Source organism: Pholcus phalangioides, unplaced genomic scaffold (assembly GCF_987345545.1).
Source record: "Pholcus phalangioides strain wild (caught in Gottingen) unplaced genomic scaffold, Ppha-v1.0 ptg000011l_1, whole genome shotgun sequence".
NCBI classification, from domain to species: Eukaryota; Metazoa; Arthropoda; class Arachnida; order Araneae; family Pholcidae; genus Pholcus; species Pholcus phalangioides.
The window spans coordinates 18,948,032-18,973,873 of NW_028301604.1; the positions used below are offsets into that span (position 1 = coordinate 18,948,032).

General features: G+C 35.6%; 1 protein-coding gene across 3 annotated transcripts in view; it reads left to right on the plus strand.

The window, feature by feature from the left end:
- Window positions 1-25,842, plus strand: part of LOC149080175 (glutamate-gated chloride channel-like) — a 261,050-nt gene that overhangs the window by 220,057 nt on the left and 15,151 nt on the right. For all 3 annotated transcript variants that reach the window (XM_089239210.1, XM_089239211.1, XM_089239212.1), the window contains 3 exons: window positions 5,027-5,094; window positions 14,922-15,145; window positions 16,393-16,475. In XM_089239210.1, the coding sequence (XP_089095336.1) occupies window positions 5,027-5,094; window positions 14,922-15,145; window positions 16,393-16,475 (375 nt within the window). The remainder of the gene's footprint in view (window positions 1-5,026; window positions 5,095-14,921; window positions 15,146-16,392; window positions 16,476-25,842) is intronic.

Below are 25,842 nucleotides of genomic sequence, written 5' to 3' on the forward strand. Positions count from 1 at the left end.
TAGCAATATGTGGTAATAATATATATATATGTCGCCGTTTCTGTTGTACCCCTTTATCAGAAAAGTTTCTGACAAGGAAGAACCGAGTATCGAACTCGCGACACTTCTAAACATCCTTTGGTGTTTCAGGAGAATATCTCATAAACCTGGGCTACAGCACCCTCTCTGTCAAATTATAATATCGTCAATTCAACATTTACCAATAACATCCATAGCTTGAAATAACTTCAAAAATTATAACCACAAATAATGCATTTTATTTTAATCTTATCATAGTTTATGTCTCTAGATAACCACACATGATCATGCTTGTAAAGTTACCGTTGTGGGATGGTATTGTCCCGAAAGTGAAATTGTACACAAGAATATGTGTCTTTGACATAGAAAAAAAAGTCCTCCTGGCTTCTCGGTTCCAAAAATTTTCCATCGTAAGAATAAAAGAAATGCAAAACATGTTTATCCTATGCAAACTTGGGATTCATTGATTAGGGAATACTCTGTGAGGAATGGTCTGAACTAACGTTGACCGAGCGATCCTTTTTGTTCATGAGGAAGAGTTTGCCGATCTAATTTCCGGTTTAATTTAAAAAAGAAGTGCGCATGCTTAAAGAGAAACCCATGCCCCTTTTGTCTTGAAAATTAAATTCGTTGATTTCTCCAGGAACTCTCTTTCGCTGAATAAAAGTAGCTCCTTCTGATGATGATGACTTGAGTAATGATGATAGCAAAATCAATGACTTAAGCATAGCGCAGATGAAGAAGGAGAAAAAAAATAAGTAGCTGGGCGTTCAGGGAAAAACAGACGATGGAAAAGGGATGCAGGGCTTTCAAAGAGAATTCCACTGAATTATCTTCAAATAATGAATGAGGCTCTAACAGAATATTCATTCCTTTATTATTTTTTTATATAATTTTCCATTTCCTAAAAATCAACGAATTTGCATTTTAAAAAAGGAGAGGCCAAGCAATTCTTTCCCCATATGTTCTTCAAGTATTTTTGTCCTTCGTATATATGAAATCAAAATAACTTCACGTGAATGAATTTTTTTTTTTCTTCACTGAAGTATACTGAGAAAAAATAAAGTCAGAAGGCAGAATATTATAACAGATTTCACTGCTAAGAAGAGGTAGGTTCTGACAAAAAAAAGTCTTCTAATAATCAATTGAACATATGCAATCTAGTTCGGATTAATTTAATGCACTCAATGGCAAAATAAGACGGTTAACAAGTCCAATTAAGCAGCAACGAAATATAAAAACAAATCACGTCAGCTACAAAATTGTAGAGCATTGTCTGATTATGATTAATAGACACCAAGAAACAGATAAATGCATGGTAATAACAAGTCAAATGTCGATGAAAGTTATACTTATATGCGCAAGTACAGTGCAGTAGCATGGCAATGAAGTTAATTAAGACAAATTAGATTATGCAAATGCGGTAGAAAAGTATCAATGAAATTTCGAATTTTTGTTTCTCTCACTTAAGTCAAAAGTTTTATATTTAGTTCGTAAAAAAAAATTGTGTGATGCTCTTCCCCTGTTTCTTGATGTAGATTCCTCATATAATTGGACACGACAATTATGTATATATGTATATATAAAATGGAAAAATTATATATATATATAAATAGGTCTTGCATATATACTTTACTCTAGTTATATATTATATTATTTCCCCCCAATGAGAGATTATATCCACAGGCTTCCATTTTTTAAAATAGATCAAATACAGTAGTTTAAAACCATTCAAAATACAGCACTTTACACGTCTATGTGCTTATGTTATTTACCAGGAGGTGAAAATGCTTTTCTTGTATCAATGGGATTTTTTGGCGAGTGTGTAATTAGTCCTTTTTTTTTTCTATCTCAATTTTTCAATACCCAACACAAAAACTCTCGTGGGATTCTTTAAAATCCCGATTAAATGCATAATAAGACGTCATATCTTTACGAGGTACCAAAAAATCGATTTTTAATTACGAAGCGGTTGGGCCGAAAGATACTGATACGATCAATTTCGACGAAAATGAAAATGGTTGTCGCAATATATACGTACTGTATATAGCTCGAAAATAATCCTTGTACAGCACTAATTAATAAAATGTAAGATCTCAAATGCCCTGCATCACACATTGATAGCGCAAATGTTGCGGGCGGTGGGAGAATAATACACTTCATTGTTTTGTATAATTATATAATTCCCTATTTTTTAATTCGAATAATAAGTATCGTTTATATTATTCGTTATATTTATTATATCAGACAAAACACAACAACTGTACAAAACACAACAACTGTACAAAATACATAAACATAAAATGAAATCGAAAACTGTAACACAAAATATATTTACTTTGTGATCTGTAAAGATCTTATGTCCTTCAAGTAGGTCAGTAACTATAGATATTGATATTTATAAGAATTTCTATGTACACATTGGATATGCGCATTTCTCTGTGCTTCCAAAACAGTCTAGAACCATTCTGCAATAGAAACGTACATAATCGCTAATTTGATGTGCGTATATGTGAATTTCAATGGCGCTAAAGCTTATAATAAAAACAAATTCATATTCGAATGAAAATACGGACCAATTTACATGTAGTATCATTAATGAAGCAACTGTTCGTGGGCAATTAGAATCCATTGCTTTATTCGTCTAGAAAAGAAGAAAGTTAATAGTCAAGCATTCATCGTTGAAAACATCTAAGAAATTGGCTATTCAGTTTGGATGGATATTTTGTTTTATGAATAGAGCAATTTGTTAAGAATATAAATATTTGCACAGAATAATTATTAAATAAGTTATAAAGATATATCGATGGCCCAGTGTGAAAATCTCGTACCTGAATTTTTTTCCCCAAAGTAAGGTTTTTGTGTCTACGGAAAGTATACTAGCACAATTGCAGTAGTATGCATGTTTTTGCTTCTCCTGAAAAAATTGAACTTTTTGAAAAAAAAAATTGAAACTGAGAGACTATAACGTTTTCATACTAGGCTATCTATATTGAAAATCTGAATTATCTGAATTTGCGTATGAACTTGGAAAATGCTACCGACGCTCAATCAAAATCATTTACCATAATCATCAATAAATTCGTTTCTAAAACTAAGTATGTTTTACGATATAGTGCAGTCACCTTCAAGTTGTTGCTCAGTGCTCCTTGAACCATTGAGGAGTGCTTGATATTTGTTCCCAATTTTGTGCTTGTAAGGTCAACTTATCCCCACCATTCAAGTTGGTTGTGAAAATTCGCATTATACTGGTCTGAGTGTGAGCGTGCATGTATGTTATAATTGTCATACATGATGTAAATGGTGCTCGCGACTCAAAAATGATTGGTGAGTCTTGATATTGACATACTTATACTTAAGTGATTAATTCGTCCTTAAAGTTTACCCGTATCATGAAAATCCAGTGACCCAACCTCTTTATATAAAATTAAGGAGATTCCGTTGATTCTTTCCACACTACCTAAAATATTTATAAAGTCCTTGTAGAAAAATCGATTGAGATCGAAGCATAAAAATTAGCTTTCCTAACAAGACAAGCACAGTCATTGTTTTTTTTCGACACAAAAAAAACACTTTTTTGTGTCAAATGAGCTTATCTAAGTTTCATACTCAGTAGTTGAATATTTGCTCGAAAATTGCAGCGTTTTTTAGCAAACATATTTATCTCGTAACTTGAGCTATTCTCAAGTCAAGAACATCATAAGTGAAGGACCTAAAAAGTTTGTTTTTCCCCTTATTTGCATCCAAGTAAAGTTGATGTAAATACGTTAAAAGAAAATTACTCATGCGCCGAGTTTCTATCATGAAAGAAAAAGATTAATAAAATTAATTAAAAAAACATGTTGCCATGTATGTAAATTTCTCAAAATATTCACGAAGAGATTCTTTGATTTCGAGTATAATAATGAAGAAAAGTCTAAAACATATTAAACGAGGACCTAACAGACTTCTTGATAAAAAAAAATAGTTTTTCTGTGTGAGATTCAATTTTCAGTAACTAATTTGGCATATTATTCTCATGTTTTTGTGCACAATTTTCTTTTATTATTTTTCTATGTTGGTGTTCAAAAATTTTGTTTTTCTTCATTTACAAGTAATCTCGATGTTTGTTCTTTTCTTGTATTTAATCTTTTGTGTCTCTAATTAGTTAACCAGAAAAGAACATTATTTCAAAGCGAAACCATGGAACAGTGTCAAAACATGTGAACATTATCTTTTTTTTTTATTAAAAATTGTACTGTTACAAATTCAAAAACCTAAGTTTCTTTTGGAATCGTCGGCATAACGATAAAGTAGTTTAACGATATGCGCGTTCTATTTCGAATTTTTAGTTAAAAAGTTTTACCATTTTCTATCTACAGAAATGGCAGCCTTCCATTCCAAAGAAAATTGATTTCTTTCCTCCGCGAGATTTTCTATACCCACGATCCACGGTTTTTTATTGTTATTATGCGGTTGCATACAACCGTGAATTCTGAATTCTTTCTTTTTTTTTCTGCAAAAGCTGACAAAAAGAAGAAAATGAAGTGTTAAAGGTTTTTTGCCGTCTATCAGAATTTCTTACTTCTATACCTTGAAATACAAACCATTAAATTCGAACACGTTTCTATGAATTTGAAGGTATAAAGAAATTTTATAAATACGATTATAGGTCAAGATGTCGGCCTACTTACAGCTACTAGTATTACCAATTACTTTGTTGTCTTGTTGGAAACGAATATTTTACATTCAAAGCCGTTTATTAAGGTGAATTTTTTCAACAGGTACTAATTTTATTGTAATAATGGTGTAAAAATAACTTTTTGAGTATGATTAATGCTCTTTGATAAAAAAAAACCGTTTCGTTTTATGAAAAAGTAACTATCGAGGACTTTGGTAGTCGAAAATACCGTACAAATATCTTACGTCAAGTAAATAATGTATTTGATACTAAAATTTCATATAACTTAAATGCATATGAAGACATAAAAAATTATAAAAATTAAACCTTATCATTGCAATTTTGCAGACGGTCCCGCAATGGTTCGGGTTAACATTTACATTCGAAGCATCAGCGAAATCGACGATGTACGAATGGTAAGTAATATTTTGCTATTATACTTTACTCAAATGATTTAATCGCCATTAAACTCTAATATTTGGTAACTAAGATCAGCCTTACTTAAAACGTCTTTATTCATCATTGTCGTGCAAAATGCAATGAGATCTGAGAAAATCTTATACACTTGGTTGACATTTCCACGATTTTTGGACAAAAATGCAGGGTGATTCAGAAAAGATGGGAAAAACTTTAAGAGGTGATAGTGCACACCAATACAAACAATTCTCATCAAAAAATGCATGGTCTAACATGAAACGCAAACGCGCTGGCGAACTTCGAAACGGCCGCTCCGTAAACGTTAAAACGGCATCCCTGTTGAAATTTATCGGGAGAAAAAGAACACTGCATGCAATGTAACCTGGGGAAGAAACCGTATGCAAATCTGCGTCACAGTGAATAAAAGGTATGGACGCTAGCCCTGTGAAGTTATTCCAACGTTCAACCGATCTAACAGTTGTAACGTATGGGATAATGGTGCACTTCAGTAAAACTGAGTCTGCGACTTTTCTTCACGGTGACACAGATTTGTATACCGTTTCTTCTTCTTCCCCAGGTTACATTTGCATGCATGGTGTTCTTTTCTCCCATAAATCATTCAATCATAACACTTCACTCATAGTTAGAAAAACTGGTGGCAGATGGCAGCACTACACATAACAAGCATTACAGAGAAACAAAAAACTTCACGTCAGGTTTCACTACACGTACACGCACATTCCCGCGTGTACCGATTCGTTGGGGGTTCCGCGGGGAGGGGGTTCCGCGGGATGCATGTGTGGTGTAGCAGTAGTAGGTTGCGCCTCCAAAAAATGGCTCGGGGATCCATGATGTTCTTAAGTCAGCCACCTCGTTGGGCAATTTGCCTGTTGTGGCGTTGTATTTGTATTTGTATAAATTTCAACAGGAATGCCGTCTTAACGTTTGCGGAGCGACCGTTCCGAAACGCGCCAGTGCGTTTGCGTTTCATGTTAGACCATGCATTCTTTGATGACAATTGTTTGTATTGGTGTGTACTATCACCTCTTAAAGTTTTTCCCATCTTTTCTGAATCACCCTGTATACATTCGTTGAAAGACGTAGTGGATATTGCATATATTCATGATTATAGGAACGAAAGTTTTATAAAGTATTTGGAAAACGCTGATTAGTATATTTGAATGATTCATGAATTTTAAAACCAGGTAAGTGCGATGCGATCTGTGACTGTCAATCACCATATTTAAACTATCTCAGTTTCAATTCAAGGGACGAAAAAATTCTTGGGATACAATATTTATACTGCGAAATGATTATGTCCATTATTGATGCTGCTCCAACAGTAGGACCATTGCTATTGTCAACGACTTCAGAAACTCCAAATCTCTATCTTATTCGCATTAAATGTATGATTGTTATTATTTCTTGTTCCACCCCAATTACGAGTTGCTAATTATCTTTATGAACACCAGTCTTTCTCAAAGTGGGCGATGGAATGGTCCAAGGAGGCGATAGAAGCTACTGGTATAAATAGGATCCTAAGTTGGGGGGAGGCGACGAGGGAAAAAAAAACTGAAGTAGGGGAGATGAAACGAAAAGTTTGGGAACTATGGCAAGCCTCAGTCCCACGAGAGTGGGCTAAAATAAGGTAAAATAATTAAAGTTAATAAAAGTCTAAAGATAATAAAAGTCTTTGTTGGCCATAAACCGCAAAAACCACAGCCGGCGTGAAGTAATCCGTACTTGTTCAGTCATTCACAAAGGAAGACGCTCGTTCCGCTCCCTTTGTATTGAAAGCCATAAAAATTATTGCTTCCCCGAGGCCCGAGACAACCGCGGACCCTGACAAAGACTTTTATTATCTTTAACTTTAATTATCTTACCAAGGGTCCCCTAGCCCACTCTCGTGGGCCTGAGCCCTGATGTACACCAAAGGCCCACTTCTAAGACGAAAACGCTCTTCTATATTTTTAAATAACAGTTTTCCGTCCACATCACACTTTACTCAAAGTTTGTAGCATGATGACCTGTTGTCCAAAATGAAAAGTCATGCTCCCTATTCGTACATAGTCATATAACAAATTATTCTAAACAAAGGATTGCGACAGCAGTGTAAACCAAGTTGGGGAAGGGAAAAAGTATTTCTCGACATTTTTTTTCCAAATATAAATGAAAATAGATTACAATGTAAATTCTTCTAAATGAATATTTTGTCGAGCATGGTGCTTCAGACACATACGTGTGTATCAAGAAAGATTATCAAATCACCATTAGTCAACATAAAGGACTCTGAAAATGTTATTGTATTAAAAGAGCATGACAGACTTTACATTTACAAATGTAATCACTAGAGCAATGTATGAAACTTCGAATATGATCGAAGAGTAAAGGCGTCATGGCAGGTGTCACGATGACTGCCACAGCACGGTCACCATATAATAATTGAAACCACAAAATTTTGAAAGTCTTAAGGTGTTTTTTTTTACTTTTTCTTTACACGAGAAATGAATTGAACATCAGCTCACTGGAATATGTACATAGGAGTATATTTGTGAAAAGAAGTTTCAAAACAACTTTTCTATCGAAAAAAATTTGACAATCCCAATTTAGGAAATAGATGCTTGAACTCACCGATCACTGATAAAACATTCGACTCAGCATATCCATACTTAGAGTATACGTGCATTAATTTGTTGAGTGTAGCTGTGTACTTTCATTTATAAAATTATTTAGCTGTCCCCGGACTCGGATTGACAAGCTTTATAAAGGGATTATCCACCTTAACTGTCATTCACTCTCAAGCATAAAAGTTGTTTTTTTTTTATGCCTAGGAAATAAATTCAAAAGCTAGAATTTTTGTTCCATGTTAATACCCCTGAGGAGTTACAACGAGCAAAGTTAGTATTTGATTATTTTGTACATAAACGGATTAAGTGATCCTACTTCCATTTATACTCGATGGAACATACTGTCCCTAGGTTTAAGTAGTGCTTTTTGATAGATGTTTAACAATCAGCGCAGTTAATAAGATCCCCCTAATCTCTAAGGTCTGATTGTGTATTTATTCCGCTCGAGGTGAAATGTTCATAATATTAAAAAAATTATATTGATTATCGTATAAAGATATTAAATAATATTTTTCTTTCAAATGCAGGCCTTTCCATCGTCTACTAACTGCGTGGAGCTACGATATACCGAAAATCTTTCTTTTTATTCCGGAACTCAATATGCCGTTCTTTCTTTAGGTTTCTCGCGAGAGGCATTTGAGCGACATGGTCGGTGTTAAGTTATCGATACCGGTTAATGGACTGTCAAATTCAGGGCTTTTATAAATTGAGGTGAAATTTTTAAATTGCCTGATTGCGGCACTTTATCAAAAGTAGCTTCTGCAGAAAGTGAGTGCACAGTTCTTGGATGTGTCAATTTTGAATTTCCGTTAGGTATTTTTGGAGTTACTTTATTGCATCAAAAAAGTGTGTGAAAGGTAATGGGAAGATGGAAAAGAATGAAGTAAATTCATTCTTTTGTTTTTCTTGTGGGCTTCCGTTCAAAGAAGCTTTCAAAATCATGCTCAAGAAAAATTAGTTCTGCTTGGGACAGATGTCGTATTTCAACCTCCTGTAAAGTGTGTCGTTCAATGTCGTTCTTCTGCCAAATTTACAAGTTTGCATCGAAAGTATCTGCTTTAGCTGACAGTGTTGGCATGCGAAGAAAAAGATGCATATTGTGATTCATTACTATAGCCCATTCTTTTTTTCTTCAAAAAATTTGATTGCGTTATCCAACATTATTGTATGTGTCAGCAATTTATTACTTCATTTTCACTGAAAGGAAATGCAGAATGAATTTTTCTTCAAGCACAATTATTCTTATTGATTGAAGAGAAGTTTAATTTTTCCCTCTATTTTTATGTTACACAAAAGAAATTCTCCTTAGCTCCTTTATGTTTATCCGTATGGTTTTTATTTAGTAAAATATTCCAAAAATATGCAATTTATGGATTGCTTTGGCATGAAATCGGACTTTTTGGAATGTTCGTTTTCTCACTATAAATGATCATTGAAAAGAAAAAAAATTGTCTATTTAAATCAGAAAAATACGCAATAAGCAAAATTAGTCCAGGGCGCGGTGGATACGATACGCGCCTAAAGTACCAATGTATGCTTAGAGGTGTCGCGAGTTCGACACCCGATTCGTCCTTGTCAGACACTTTCCTAACACAGGGTTACAACAGGAATGGTGACATTACCACAGTAACAAAATACTACCACAGGGATTCCTACATCGAGGGGTTAGAGCACCAACCTCTCGGTGAATATGAAAAAAGGCTGCCGATCGGAATCGGCAACAAATTGTAGGTTCCAGAAAATAACCAGGCTGCGACAAAATGATCAAATGATCAAAATTAGTCCAGAGAAATATATTATTTCATAATTCTTTCATCAGAAATAGAAATCTCTTGGTAAAATATTTGCACGAAAGAGATTTTATAGCGTGAAAGAATACGCGAATCACTAAACAGGCGACTACATATAAGCCTTACAGTTTAAAACGGCTGGTTTTTGAGCATCAAACCTTAAAACTTAGAAAGAAATGGTTTTAAAAAAATTGCTTCCAACGCACTTTTAATTTAATCCTCGGAAGTCACCGGAGCTCCACTGTTTGATAATGCCAATGAATATTCAGTGGATGTCACGGATTTTGTCAATGTCAGAAACGCGCAGCTGTTGTATATCTCAATTCAGTTGGTCGATCCCTTGAAATTAGTTGCACCATTTAGCGACGAGTTCATTTTGTCAAAGTATAATCCAGTGAGTCTTATCTAGAACATCACAAAACTCTCCCTTTAATTAAGCCTGTTATTGTAATTACTCCTCTCTGAGAAGAAAATGCCCGTTTTATATCTTTCTTCGTGATTTCGAGTACTATAAGCGTATTTGTCATCAAACTAACAAATTTTGGTTAGAGTTCCCTTCTTGTTCCCAATCTAAGCTCTTTCATCAAGCAAATCTTCATCACTCAATTGTTATGTTTAAAAAATTCAAGAAGACATAATGTATACTGTTATGAAAAAACGTTGCCGATCAAACCTAGTGTACATTTCAAGTGTGAAATCATTCGATTGTATAGCAAAATAATACTGCATTATTCAAGCTTATTTTCTTGAATGAACTGACTTCCAATTTCAGTTAAAATTCAAATTGTGTTCAAAAGATGCAAATTATAATTATATACAATTCAGACTTAATATACTTTTCATTTGGCTGCTTCTATGGGGACTATTATTCCCTATTTTTACCACTGTAACTTGGATTGAAATTCAAATGGAAGTCAAACTCAATCATGCATTGCTTCAGAACTTCTTTCTTTCAAAATGCAATCTTTCAGCAACTCCTCCTCTTTTCTCGAAATCATTCTTATTTCAAATTCAGAAGTCAGCATTTTCTAAAATGCATCGCAGTTCATTTTTTTAACCCATGAATTCAGCTTATCGTCAGAGAGAAGCTGAATGCACTATCTCTTATCAGTTGAGAAAAGTTATTTGAAATTTCCGTGGACGTTCGGTATTGATCTGTATCATGTGTGTGAACGTATTGTCCCTAATATGAATGACACGAAGTTTCAAACTTCTTTTACACAGTAAATAGACAGATTTTTCTTCAAACCTGAATGCAATTTTATGTCTGTAAGAAGACTATAATTCCCAAACTAATTAACGTTAAAAAAAATGGAAATAATACACCGTAATTGAATACACGATACCTTTCTTCATTGCGAAAACATCTTAAAAACAGGATTTTATCAGTTTCCTTTGAACTTATTGTGTCACAACCCTTTTAGATGATGTTTTTTGACATTTTATAAAGATTATTTTGTTTCATTGAAAACACTAATGTATTTTGTTAAGTAGAACGAGCATCAAAACTGCTTGTTATTTGCCGCTTTACTTTTGCAACGGCGAGCCGCTGGACCATTTCTGTTGGTTACATTACGGTGATTTCATTTCGTATACAAGAATCGAAGTATAGTACCGTCGATTTTTCTGCGAAGGAATTGCATGTGTGGAATGCAATCCCAGTTTTTACATCTTAAATGTTCAAGACATTACAAATTATGGACATCAATCATTTTCTTGACGCTGATTGTAAAATGTACACACACAAGTAACTCATTTGCTCGAGAACATCTACCTCAAACTTGGAAGAATAGTAAAACTTCACACAGTTACTAGTTCTTCTTGAATTTTTCGTGTGATTTCACTTCCTTTGTGAAGGTTCGCTCAAGACCATGGCGTGTCCTTTTAAGCTTAAACTTGCAGAGTGCAGATAATGTGGATCAGTATAGCAATGCTTACCGTGTATAGCAATCAATATCCTCTTTGGAAACACGCCATGAATTATTTCGATTGACGAATTCCTTGGACTAAAAGAACGAATTTCAACACCTGATTCTGAACCCAAACAAATGCCACGATTAAACATTTTTTCTTTCGATATTTCTGTTTGCACATAGAATGCCTTTATTTCAAAATGTTGTTTTTTGTTGTTTTTTTTCATCAGTCGTTCCGAATCTCTTAGCAGTAATTATGACAGCTTTCGTCGTTTTTCTGATGAACTTGTTGGAGATAATTTTGTACTACACGGAAATGAATGTAGTTTTTTTAGAATGGCATGTTGGAAAAGGTATGAAACTAGACACGTTACAACATTCTGCGATTTTTGGAATTACAAATGATGCAACTTGAAAATGTATTATTGCAGTTTTCCTTCATTTGCTGTCAGTTCACTCATTATCAATCACAGCACAACATAATGAAAGTTTTATTTTTGAAATGTGGAACAAAAAGAGCCAAAAATAGTAATTTTTCTTTTAAATCTATAATACTGTTTTTGTTTTTTTGTTTTTTTTCAAAATAAATAAAGTACTACTTTGTCCCGGAACGCTTTGTATTCTCAAACTTTAATATATCTTAAAATTCTCTCAAAATCATAAAAATGTTTTCAAGTACGTTTTTATGTATCCGGAGAAAATCTGAGCGAGTTACTGGCAAAACAAAAAAAATCTCACTACATAGTTTCGTACTACGCACTTGAATTGTACATTGAATATTTCTTAGAATATTTAGAATGAAGAGCTTGTTATTATTATTATTTTTTTTTTTTTTTGCATTTTATCAAAAACTCTACAGCTTTCGTATCAAATAAGCAAAAATAAATTCAGTTTTCCGTTATTATCACGCATAAGAAAAGATACAGCATAGTAATTAAACTTTATTTGACGGATTACTCAATCTCAATAGCATGTCATATTTCAAAAATTCAAAGGAAAATCTACAGGAGCAACTTTCCTATCCAAGAAACCTAATGATAAAGATATCGGCAACCTAAAGACGGTTCTTTAAGCCTTCTAATTAACTCGGAAGCTTCGTAAGCCCAAAGGAGGGATTAAGCACCGCCTTTGAGGAAGATTAAAGCTAAATGAAATCGCTCCCGTGAGCAACTAAATTAATAAATCCTCATTAAACACGCTCTAGTACTTCCAATTTTTAATGCACCTTTAATTAATAAACTGAACGTTCGTTATTATCAGAATTTGGGAACATAAATGCATATGTTTCACTTGAAATTTTTCGCTTCAATGCTCACTTATTAATCAGTGTAGTAGTTTACTAAATATTATATCATCTCGTTTCTAGATTTATTGAACATCGACACTCTCATAATTTCGCTATCTTTCTGTCACATCTATATGGTCAATTATAAGAAGATCTTTGTTTTTGTTTTTTTAAGCTGTCCCACCTTCTATCACTGACTTTACAGGATAAAACTCCTATTCATAAATGTAGCCATTCAATAGATCGAACCTTCACAATATGTGCCATCGCCGAGTTCCCTTCGTCTACAAAATGTACAATACGACATGTAAACGCGTGCCATCCAGTCCAAATAAAACAAAGGTAAAAACATTTTAACACTGCAGTTTCTATACTGTAGTGCTTTCTCTAGAAAAAAGGTCTTGAACATTTTGATAGTCACAAGCACTGCCTTTACCCATCATCGAAAGAAGAGTATCCTTACGGCAAGTTTGAAATACAAATGCATGAAATCAGGATGATTTCAGTCTTTGAATGTAATTCATAGAAGGTGTTTAATTGGAAAGTTGATCAAGAGTGCTCGCGAGCACGAAATCGTACATTAGCATTGAGTACTTTAAATGGTTCAGGGAGCGCCGTGGTGCTCGCGAGCGACGGGTTGAAGATGCCTCCTCTAGACAGAAACAAATCCGATCAAATTCAATCGGTATCAAATTTCCCTATGGCAATATGGCTGAAGTTGGTGTGTGCGGTAACTAAAGAAAGAAAGAATCTATATAAATAACTGGATGAGTATACGCGTTTTCATAAAAAAATTTGATACGATAATGCACGAGCAATATTTGAATAATTTGAATAAATATTTGATATTAATAAAACAAGCAATATTTGAAATTAAATTTATATATGATTGCACTAATATAGTATCAGAAAAGAGTTATATTACATATCCAAGTTGTTCCTTCAACATTCATGAAAATATGACGACTAATTTATAAGTGACACACTTTCATTCACATCAAAGAAATATTCAAATGAGCTTCTCAAAAGTCGCGCCTGAGGATGTTGTTCTACAACCAACACCAGTGAATGAAGGACTGAGTATTCTTTTAATAGACTCATAAGTGTGGTGTTAATTTTTTTTAGCGGTAACAACGGTTCCCACGACATCTTTCATGGGAATCAATGGATATCTTATACGCTAATCTTTTCGTAACCACCCAAAGAATCCTAATTAAATGTATTATGCAGAGCGCAGCTGGAAGCGAAGCCATTAGATATGGAAAAATAATGTACTCTACCCGTAAAATACTAAAAAGTTTAATTAAAAGCAACGTTTGAAGACATATTAAAAAAGTAGACCTTTATGCCCTTAGCAGAGATTAAAACTAGAAAACACGCAACTGTCAATCTTAAAATTTTAGAATGAAGCGTCCCCCGTTGCCATTCCCACATTGCGTCATACTTGACTATTTTCAGTTTCATGCACTTTTTCTACTATAGGCTAATGAACTAAGTTAGTAATCATCATGTGCATATTTTCAAGTTACCCATATGAACGTATAAGTTTACAGGGTGTTCTGTAAGTACTGGTGCGGCCTTTATCTTATCAACCGTTCATCATAGTTCCAATTGAAAAAATGCTCAAACTGTGGTAGCAATCACCCTGTATCCTGTCTCTTCTGAGGCCGACAAAAAAAATTACTATGTTCATAAGTGCAATATTCGCTGAAACATTTGAATTCAAATCGGAGAAAAGGTGGGAAAGAACAACATAAACTAACGGACAACGCGCCTTTCTCTCATTTATGCTGGTCTTTCTCAACTTTTCTCCGATTTTTGAATTCAGATATTTCAGCGAATATTGCACTTAAAAACTCGAAACTTTTTTTGGGCTCAGGAGAGACAGGGCAACAACTTTCTAATTGAACTTTTGAGGACAGGGGGACCGTATAAAAATTGAGGTTTTTTTCTTTATTTTGTGACACTTTCTATTTTAATGCTATTAAAATAAACTGGTACAGTGATTTTTGAATATATTTTGAGCATTACTTTTGAAATTGAAACCATACCTCTACGACAAACGGTTGATGAGAAGTCGCATCAAGACTTACAGGACACCCTGTATATTCGAGCACGTTAGCGGTAGTTTGCACTAGTCTTGGGATGACCGGCGGTTCAGTGGAATTGGAGAAAAATCATACTTTAAAAATAAATATTTTTCGTTGCTAGGAGTACAGTGTACAGTTGACATTCAGAGAGCAATGGCGGGACGAGCGTCTGCAGTTCGATGACATGGGCGGACAAGTAAGATACCTTACCCTCACTGACCCTGAGAAGATCTGGAAACCAGACTTGTTCTTTTCGAATGAAAAAGATGGACATTTTCATAACATCATTATGCCGAACGTGCTTCTACGGATATATCCGAACGGAGACGTTCTATACAGTATTAGGTAAGTTTCATGTTCATGAATCTATATGAAACTCATATAAACGTGCAAATCAAAATTAAAGACACACCTCAACATCGATTTTGTTCATGACAAACCATGTCATGAACAAATACCATTGTGTTCCTACGTATTGTAAGCAAATAAGTATTTGAAAGTTTGTACAGTAGACTCTCGATAATCCAGCCGTGCAGTAGTCCGGCTCGTCCAATAATCCGGCGTTTTTAGGCGAGTTTTCTTCAAGCATAGAAGAGGAAAACATGTCCAGAAGCGTATTTACAGGAAGGCTTAGAGGGCTATAACCCATGGCGGTAGATTCAGAGGGGCGGCAAATTAGAGGACTGAGGGGTCAAGAAAATTAGTAAAGTAGGAGAAGTTCAACAAAATGTTTATAGGTCAGAGGCAGTAAAAGCATAAATATAAAACCACCTCTGTCTAAAGAGTGAGGGACTAGATTAGTGAGTGACCAATAAATTCTGCACGCTTATGAGGGACGAGAAGAGTGAGGTAGAATGTGTGCACATGTGATGACCGAAATAGCGTGCAAACAGTGTAAGTGACCTGAAGATCAACCTAGAGAACGAGGGACCAGGTCGGTGACGGGCAAAAAACTTATCTAAAGTGTGTGCTATGAGTATCTGAAAGAGGGACCTAGAGAGTGTGTGAGCGTTGGAGTGTCCTAGTAAGTCAGGAACCAAAAACTAAACGACCACTAAACAACCAAAATAGGGACCAAAAAATGATCAAGAATGTATTCAAGCATGGTAGTGACTAAAAGAGTGACTTGGAGACAGGGGCGTATTTACAAGGGCTGAGGCTAAGCAAGCTATAGCCTAGGGTGGCAAGATTAAAGAATGAGCGGTGAAAAAATATGGACTTGAATGGGAGGAGGGCTGCAAAATTTATGTTACACACAGGCAGCAAAACCATGAATCTGCCTCTAAACATGTGAATGCATATTTGTGCTCAGAAGTTTATATTGATTTAATGAGCTTTTTCAATTAACTTCCGGCACACTCTGGTCTGGTATCTGCCAGTTTAACGAGAGTCTACGGTATTTACTTACAATTTTTAAAACAAATTTCATCAAACAACCGAAAGATATATTTTGTAATTATTCATATTATTAACTATGAATCAAGGTAATATCGTAATAAAGCTTTATCGGTATGAAAAACCGTACATTTATGATTATTTCAGAAATTTTATGCTAGATTGTTTGCCGAAATTTATTTATTTATTCCTCACAGAATCTCTCTCGTACTTTCCTGTCCAATGGATTTGAAATTTTACCCCTTGGATAAACAGACTTGCTCCATTGTGATGGCTAGTTGTGAGTATTTTCTTATGTACTCATAAGATATTTTGTCAATAGCAAAGGTCTGTGATGAAAAAACTTTCTTGAAAATAATTAGTGCTTCTTACAGTTTTTAGGATGCTAATTATTGGTAAAATAATTTAAAAAAATCTGTCAAGTCTAGTTCTCGCGAAAAAGTGAAAATAAAATTGCAATGGTTACATAAGCAGCACACAAATCACATCGAAACTGTGTGTTATAAACAAATCTAGTAAACTAGCTATAATACCCGGCCTGCCCGAGTTTTCTTCAATTACTGAAAGGATTGAAAAAGTGACAAAAACCATTATATGCGTATAAACTATTATACATAATACTGGCAGCATTAACCACTTTACGATCAAGGACGTAATATTGCGTCCAAACGCCAGTGGAATAAATTCAAAAAATTCTCTGTGTCTTCTTTCTTCTCTCCTCATCTCCGCGAAGCTTTGTCGCCACCCTACGGGAATAAAGTAGCTCTTTTTACTTCCGTGATGTGTCCTTCTACTATATACATCTAAGAGTGAAAGGGAAGTGGTTACCATATTTATCACCGATTCGTCAAACGGAGATCATACGAATTTCTTGTCAATCGGTTGTAAGCGAAGCAGTTGAAGAAGCGACAAACCATTGTAAAGGTTTATACATGTCTGAAACACATTGTTAGGGAACCACGGTAAGCAAAGTAAACATTCCGCAAGTGATTGCTGTGGTCCAGGAACCATTGTTTCCTAATAGTTTTTGCCCATTTCAGGCATTTGCCCTGCTCTGAGAAACTTTTAAAGTAGCCCATCATTCAATTCGGGTCCTGTTTGGTGCAAATGCAGAATTTGGCTGTAGAGAACATACACGCGCACACAGACAGAAAATGAATTTTATATATACATATAGATCATTGTCAAAGATACACTCATGTCCATAAATTAAGGATAATTCAGAATCACACGGAAATCGAAATCTAAAGTAAAAATTTCACCTGTAGAATTATAACACACATCTGCAAGAATGATATGCAAATTTCAGGAAGCCACCAGATGATGCCGATAGTACCTCACAATAACGAGAGTGTAAGAGGGGGGGTATATAAGGAATGGTGGCAAAGAAGTAAAATGGTTCACAACAGTTCTGTAAGGCGCTCAGTGCCATAAGCGAATAGTTATGACACAGAGGACGCATGTGGATGATTTTTTACGTGGTAGAATTATCGGCCGCCTGGAATGTGGGCATACTCGAATGGAAGTATCCGAGAAACTTGGAATTGCCCAAAGTGGCATCTCTAGGCTTTGGCAACGATTCCAAGATAACGGAAATGTCAGTAGACGTTACAGTACAGGTCGCCCCCGAGTTACAACGCCGAATGAAGACCGGTATTTGGCAGTAACTGCCAAAAGAAGCAGACGGAGCACAGCATTCGACCTGTCTCGTCAGCTATCTGCAGCCACGGGTACCACAGTTTCAAGGCAAACCGTGTACAGACGTTTGGGAGATATTGGTCTATATGCTCGCAGGCCTGACAGATGTGTTCCGCTCACGGCAACTCACTGTCGGCAGCGATTAGCCTGGAGTAGAGAACATGCAATGTGGACATCGTCACAGTTGGCTTGTGTGATGTTTTCCGACGAGTCCAGGTTTAGCTTGCAGTCTGATTCACGTCGGACTTTCATATGGAGAACGCCAGGTACCCGTTACCACCAAGACAACATCATTGAACGACACCGTTACGGTGGTGCAGCATTGCTCGTTTGGGGGTGGAATTATACTGGGTTCCAGAACAGATCTGCATGTTCAAACCGGAACCATGAAGGCCCAAATTTATCGGGACATCATTCTGGAACAACATATACGTTTGTTTAGGGGTGCCATGGGCGCAGAATTTGTGTTCATGGATGACAACGCCCGTCCTCACCGAGCAAACATCGTAAACGAATGCCTTGAATCTGAGGATATAACCCGTATGGAATGGCCAGCATTCTCACCTGACTTGAATCCGATAGAGCATGTGTGGGACATGCTTGGCCGACGAGTTGCAGCCCGTCAACCACCTCCTACATGTGTACCAGAACTTCGGAGAGCATTGCTTGCTGAGTGGAGTGATCTTCCCCAAGATCAGATCGATAATTTGATACTCAGCATGCCTAGGCGTTGTACGGACTGTATTTCATCGCATGGGAGACATACAATGTATTAACCATCATACCAATCAGGTAATAGAAAGTTTTTGTAAAGGAGATATTTTTTACAATTGCTCCAGGGAGCAAAAATCGTAGTTTTTATGAATGGTATCATACATACACCATCGTTTTCGTTCTTTATCTTTTGTTTAATAAATGGGCTTAATGAATAAGTAACGTTTGTTTTGTTTCTGAACCTTTATTTGCCGGAGCTGGCATTATCCTCAATTTATGGACATTCAGTGATTTTAGGGTGATATTCGGCACTGATTCCAAATCAGGTATTGATTTCGTCATATTCGCTCTACTTTTTGAGAAAAATAGCTATAGCTGTTGTTGGATGCTTAAGCGGGAAACTGTATACGCAAAGCAACGAAAACGTAGTAGTAGCATTAAAAACAATAAAAAAAAGTTCCGCAGCCAACAGCAATGAATACAGATCGTCTGGTCAACACTGCGGACTAATAGAAATGTTAAAACTGTTATATAAACTGAAGAACCAAAAAAACTGGTACAGGCATGCGTATGGATATAAAGAGATATGGAACCAATCAGAGTACGGCAGCAACGCCTATATAACACAACAAGTGTCTGGCATAGTTGTTAGATCGGTTACTGCTGCTACAATGGCAGGTTATCGAGATTTAAGTGAGTTTGAACGTGGTGTTATAGTCGGCGCACGAGAGATGGGACATAGCATCTCCGAGGTAGCGATGAAATTCGGATTTTCACGTACGACCATTTCACTAGTTTATCGTGAATATCGGGAATCCGGTAAAAAATTAAATCTACGACATCGCTGCGGCCGGAAAAAGATCATGCAAGAACGGGACCAACGACGACTGACGAGAATCATTAAACGTGACAGACGTGAAACCCTTCCGCAAATTGCTGCAGATTTCAATGCTGGGCCATCAACAAGTGTCAGCGTGCGAACCATTCAACGAAACATCATCGATATGGGCTTCGGAGCCGAAGGCCCACTCGTGTACCCTTGATGACTGCACGACACAAAGCTTTACGCCTCGCCTGGGCCCGACAACACCGACATTGGACGGTTGAGGACTGGAAACACGTTGCCTGGTCTGACTAGTCTCGGTTCCAATTGCTTCGAGAGCTGATGGACGTGTACGGGTATGGAGACAACCTCATGAATCCATGGACCCTACATGTCAACAGGGGACTGTTCAAGCTGGTGGAGGCTCTGTGATGGTATGGGGCGTGTGCAGTTGGCGTGATATGGGGCCCCTGATACGTCTAGATACGACTCTGACAGGTGACAGGTACGTAAGCATCCTGTCTGATCACCTGCACCCATTCATGTCCATTGTGCATTCCGACGGACTTGGACAGTTTCAGCAGGACAATGCGACACCCCACACGTCCGGAATTGCTACAAAGTGGCTCCAGGAACACTCTTCTGACTTTAGACACTTCCGCTGGTCACCTAAATCCCCAGACATGAACATTATTGAACATATCTGGGATGCCTTGCAACGTGCTGTTCAGAAGAGATCTCCACCCCCTCTTACTCCTACGGATTTATGGACAGCCCTGCAGGATTCATGGTGTCAATTACCTCCAGCACTACTTCAGACATAAGTCGAGTCCAAGCCACGTCGTGTTGCGGCACTTCTGCGGGCTCGCGGGGGCCCTACACGAGATTAGGCAGGATGCCAGTTTTTTTGGCTCTTCAGTGTATTTTCATTTACCTATCGTAATAAAAAGTACCCTTTCTCTTTCTTTGGCAGTGTATTTTATAAAACCATCCTCAGTTTGCCAGAAATCTGCACTTCTGGGGTTTCAGCAACCCAAAAAAAATATACAAATCACCAAAAATATCCCAAACAGCTGAATTTTTTTTTTTTTTTTTTGCAGACCGGTGTAGTCAATTTCTATGGTCTTCAATTTATGAAACGCAATAATAATTTTTCTTGAATCATTTCCGATCAATTTTTACCAAACAATTTGTTAACATAGAATGAGAACAAATGCTTTTATCCAAGATAGGGTAATAATTAGAGCCCGGAAGTTCAGGCAAAATGCCATGAATGCCTTTTTTTGGCTATTTTCAAACTTTTTTGAAGAAATGCCTTTTTCGAGATTTCTCTGCCGTAAATGTCTATTTCCAAATTGTTTTATGTTTATTCGTGAATTTTAGAGGCATTTTCTGTAGAATTTTATATTTTTAGCATTCAGAAAGAGAGTGAACTTCAAAAAAAATTCGCTTTCTAAAATCTTCAATCCTTTTAGTATTAATTCTCATCAGAAATTCTTCTTTTTCCCAACTCTATTTAAACACAAATAGTCATAAGTGCGTAAGAGATAGGAAAAGCGGTGTTAGGCATTGAAGTGACAAAGACTTCATCTTTGCCTGCTATACGTAGCTTCTCTAATATCGACGCAAACCGACCGAATGCAAAGTTCAATATTCAAAAATTTTGAGAAAAATATGTCAATATGTTATGAAAATGTTTATTTTGAATAATTCCATTTGAAAACGTTATGATTTTGATATAATTATTCTTTGACTTTCACTAGCACTACATTTGCATGTTAGCTAATTACATATCAAGTATCTGATTGAATCGAACAGCGACCTAATCTTGTAGGACCACAACCATTTTTTCTTTGGCGTAATAATATCAAATTAATTTTACGATATATAAAATAATGCAGTTATATTATTATCTATTATCGAAACCTCTGATTGAGTGAGTGAGTGCAGCCAGGATTTTATCTAGTTTTCGGACCCTTAATAACGTATATAGCTTAAGTTACTTTTTCCTTGTCTTCCATTTTATAAATGCCTTTTTTAGTGCCTAGTTTAGGCATTTTTAGTGCCTTTTTGCCTGCTTATTTTGACCATTTTTAGTGCCCAAACTTCGGGGTTCTAGTAATAATGTTCATAAGTCTACTTCTCGTGAATATAATATTTGTTTTGGATTTTCTGTATTCAAACATCAACAATTACTGAAGAGAGATGTTTTACATCAGAAATGTTTTAGTTATACTTGAAAGAATTCTAGAATATGCAGAAAATTAAAATTATCCCCCGCTGTGGGTTATATTTAACATTAAAACAATTCATATATTATACTTTTGTACGCATGCAGCTAAACCAAACTTTTAACCCATCGAAATAAACTATATAAGAAGTGTGTTTGATAAAAAAAATACCGCATATTAAATATCAAAAATAAACCAAATTAATGAATATTCCCGTCTTTTTTTTAATCCCAAAACTACAACTGCGGTCTTATCGAAATAGCTGGAGATGATTATAAAAAATAAAAAATGTAATGAATAAAATTTTTCTTGACGCGCCAAAGCAAAAATTCTTATTTTTCTACAACATTCCCAGAGATAGCTCTCGAGGTCTCATTAATGTTACATAAAGAAATTTTCTTTACTCTCCGCATAAAAAAAATGATTTTCCTGACAATGAATGCACGTTTAATTACGGTTTTGGGAAAGTCTAATGAAGGGATAACAAGGGAAGCTGAGCGAGTGGGACGACCCATTTCTCATAATATTTTTCTTTTTCGTGTTTGTTAGGCGGAGTAGAAAAAAATTATGTTGAGGGTGGATGAGAAATTATAAAAATAAGACTTCCGAATTTAAAAATCTCTCTACTTAACAATGCTCAACGACGTGAGCTGCAACTTTTAAAATCTTTATTTTGTGAAAAATAAAAACGGTAGATATACACGTATATGCAATCAGTTTACTGAGGATGACTGGAGGATGAGCGTCAGAGGGTGTTGGATGGATGCACGAAACAACAATGCAAGCACAGCTGTGAGAACGCATCCTTTTTTTGTTTCTTATGCTCGGCGAATCGAAAAATTCAAAACCAACTAAACGTAATTCATTAGTATTGAGCGAGATTTTTTTTTTATACAGGTGAATTTTTTTTAATGGTATGTATAATGTTCCCAAGAGTGATTATTTATTGATTGCGGACAAATAATCTCAAAATCTGCCATAAACGTTGTCAACATTTCATCCACGTCGTTAGGTATGACCAAAACATCCAAAATCATTCGTTTTTGTTCTGAAATTCAAACAAATATTCAACATACACTAATCTCTAGAAAAAATAAAAAATATCACTTTTGTTTTTATTCCTATAATCGCAATCTAGTTTACTTCAGTCATTTAAAGATAGAGATGTTTGTGTTCATTAATTAAAAACAAATTTCGGTAAGTATTTGATAATTTAAACTAATTGTGCTGAAAAACACATCAATCTGTTTTCTCCTTAATTTTCTGATGGGAAAATTTGATTAAGAAACAGAAAAATTGCCTTTAATCTTATTTTATCTTTATTTTTCTGTGTAAAATAAGACGAGCAAGTTGTTTCAGTTTAAGTGTAAACAACGTTACAAGTGATGAGTGAATATTCATTTGTAAGTCCGTGGTTTACTTGACTTTAACCACTTGACACTGCGTTGTCATCGTATGTGAGACGTTTTCTTCACTTTTTCCTATATTAGTGTTTCTATGCACCGAGATGTATAATTTAACCAGGATGGTATATATACAAGATGTTCTTGAACTATACGGTTAAACTAACAGAGGCGATAGCACACGTCAAGGCAAACAATTTTCGATGGAACCTACTGTCGCATCCCACTTATTCGGCGGGGTACGAGCACCATCACACTTCAGAAATCATCAAGATATGGCGATCTCACTAACATCACTGAGAAATTTCATCCCAGCTACATTTCATACACGCTGTGAGAGGGAAAAAAATTATTCCTGTCAGTCACAGGTGATTAAAAAAATATCGTTTCTTTTCTTGTCTACATGAATGAATGAATGGACGCCAGAACTTTGCCACTGGACTTATCCCGTTGCCGAGATCTCTTCCAGTCCAGCTTCGTGGCAGAATCTGGAATTTTCTTGTCTACAGTCGATTCCACACCCGCAGCACTTCACAGCGTCGAGCCGCTCAAAATCATGTTTTATAGATGTGGCTGAGGTGGTCAAAAACCGGTTTTTGAGTGGGTCGACATCACGTAGAACAGAGGGTTAAGATCCAGTTTTACGGCATTGCCAGTATGAAAGAAATTATGTTTTCCAGGAAATATTTGAAAAACCATATTTCATTAAATAACGCACATATCATTGGCAACGAAAAATAGGCAAACAACATGATATAAGATCGGGATCTCTTTTTTTAAGAACCAAAAATGAATTTAGTTGAAATTATGTCCACGAGACAGCACTACGCTCGAAACAAAAGAAAATTTCCGCAGAGTATAAAAACTATTTTCATCCTTCAAAATTTCCATGCTCTTAGGTCGTCAATGTGGTTTCAGTGCCCTCTGGCGGACATAGGTAATTTCAACAAATTTTCCTGTTTTTTTCTAAATAAAACCCGATGTCATATCATGCGTGTCTGTGCTGATTTAATCGCAATATTTTTACTATTTACCAATTAAATATTTTTTAAATTTTTCCTAAATTCGAATCACCCTGCATAGGAATCAAATCCAAATTATTCATTAGTACATACGCCTCATTAATACTTTTTCAGGTCCGTGCCAAAATACTCTCACCTTCGAACTGCTCTGGCATTTAAACGCAATAAAAGATTCGTGGTGATACAAATTCAAAGAAATATAGAGATGGAATTCTTCAAGCTGTTGAATCTTGATCTATGTTGTGTATAATTTAAATTTGGATTAAAATCTCTACACGTAAATTTTCATATTTTATATGATCCATACAGACCGTCGAGAGCGCTGTAATGAACCAGTCAGCGGTAGAAGCTATTGAAAGCAACAGGCCTACAACACTACAATTATTCAATTATTACACTTCACTCATAGTTAGAAAAATTGATGGCAGATGGAAGCACTACACACAACAAGCATTACAGAGAAACAAACTTCACGTCAGGTCCACTACACATACACACACATTCCAACATGCACCGATTCGTTAGAAGTTCCGCAGAGGAATATGGAAGAGGTGCATGTGTGGTTTAGAAGCTATTGATAGAATATAGGATCTTAAGAGTTTTCTTGACAAGGAAAAAAACACTAAGAACATTTTCCACGGTTAAAGAGGGGAAAGGGTGTTTATACAAAAGAATTGGAAGACCCTGATCTATAAAGCACATTTGTCTCCCGCCTTCTTAAGTCGAATAGTTGTAAGAGCAAAGCTTTTAGATCCTTACAAGTGCATACCAGGAATCCATACTTGTGTGGGAATGTATTAATGAGAATCCACGAAGCTCCTTTCTGTACCTAGTCTAATGACATCTCAGTGCATAGAAAAAGAAAAAAAAATGGCAATGTTGTGTAAACGACTGTTGCACAGCAGAAAATTGGATTTATGTCTATAGATTGCAATAGAAATACTTATTAACGGGCGCTGATTACTGGCTGAAGATAAATTAACAAAGTAAGTAATCACATTTTCCGAGAACAATAGTTCCATTTACTCAGAGAACCACACAAATGTGTTTTTGATGACATCACAAGAAAATGTTTGATGGTAAGTACGTATGAATAAAAAAATTTCCGCAAAGATTTTTCTACTTTGCATGATGATACAAAATAAATACAATCATTAATTTTCGAGAAAAACAAAATTTGAAGGAATGCGTTACATCTATGGCAGAACCACATTAGGTGAGTCCCAATTATGCGAAAATGTTGCGCCCATATTGTATTCAGATTGAATTTCAGATTCTTTTGATAAATATTTGAGAAGTACTGCCCGATGAAAATATCTATTGTATAAGCTTGAAAATATTGTAGTTCAAATATTATATACTGCGCGTTAACCTACTTATAATGTATGTAAATGTAACGCAAACTAGAAGTTTCTGCGCACTTCGAAAAAAAATTAAATGCGACAGAAAAATATATTTACCTTTGCAATTACAATTTCTTTTATCACCACAGTACAGTTTTGGGATAAAATAATCCAGGCAGGTGGAGACAAACATCTGACTAGGGATTCAAATTTCTACTGTATATAGAAAAAAACTGGAAAAACTTGTAGATAAATCCCACTTATTACGGATGCCACGAGCATAGAGTTATTACTCTAGATCAGTGTTTCCCAAAGTTTAAATTTTTGCCCCCTTGTGGGCGATAGAATGGTGTAGGGGGCGATAGAAGCTACGAATTTAAAATAGGATCCTATGGGTTCACTTGAGTTGGCGG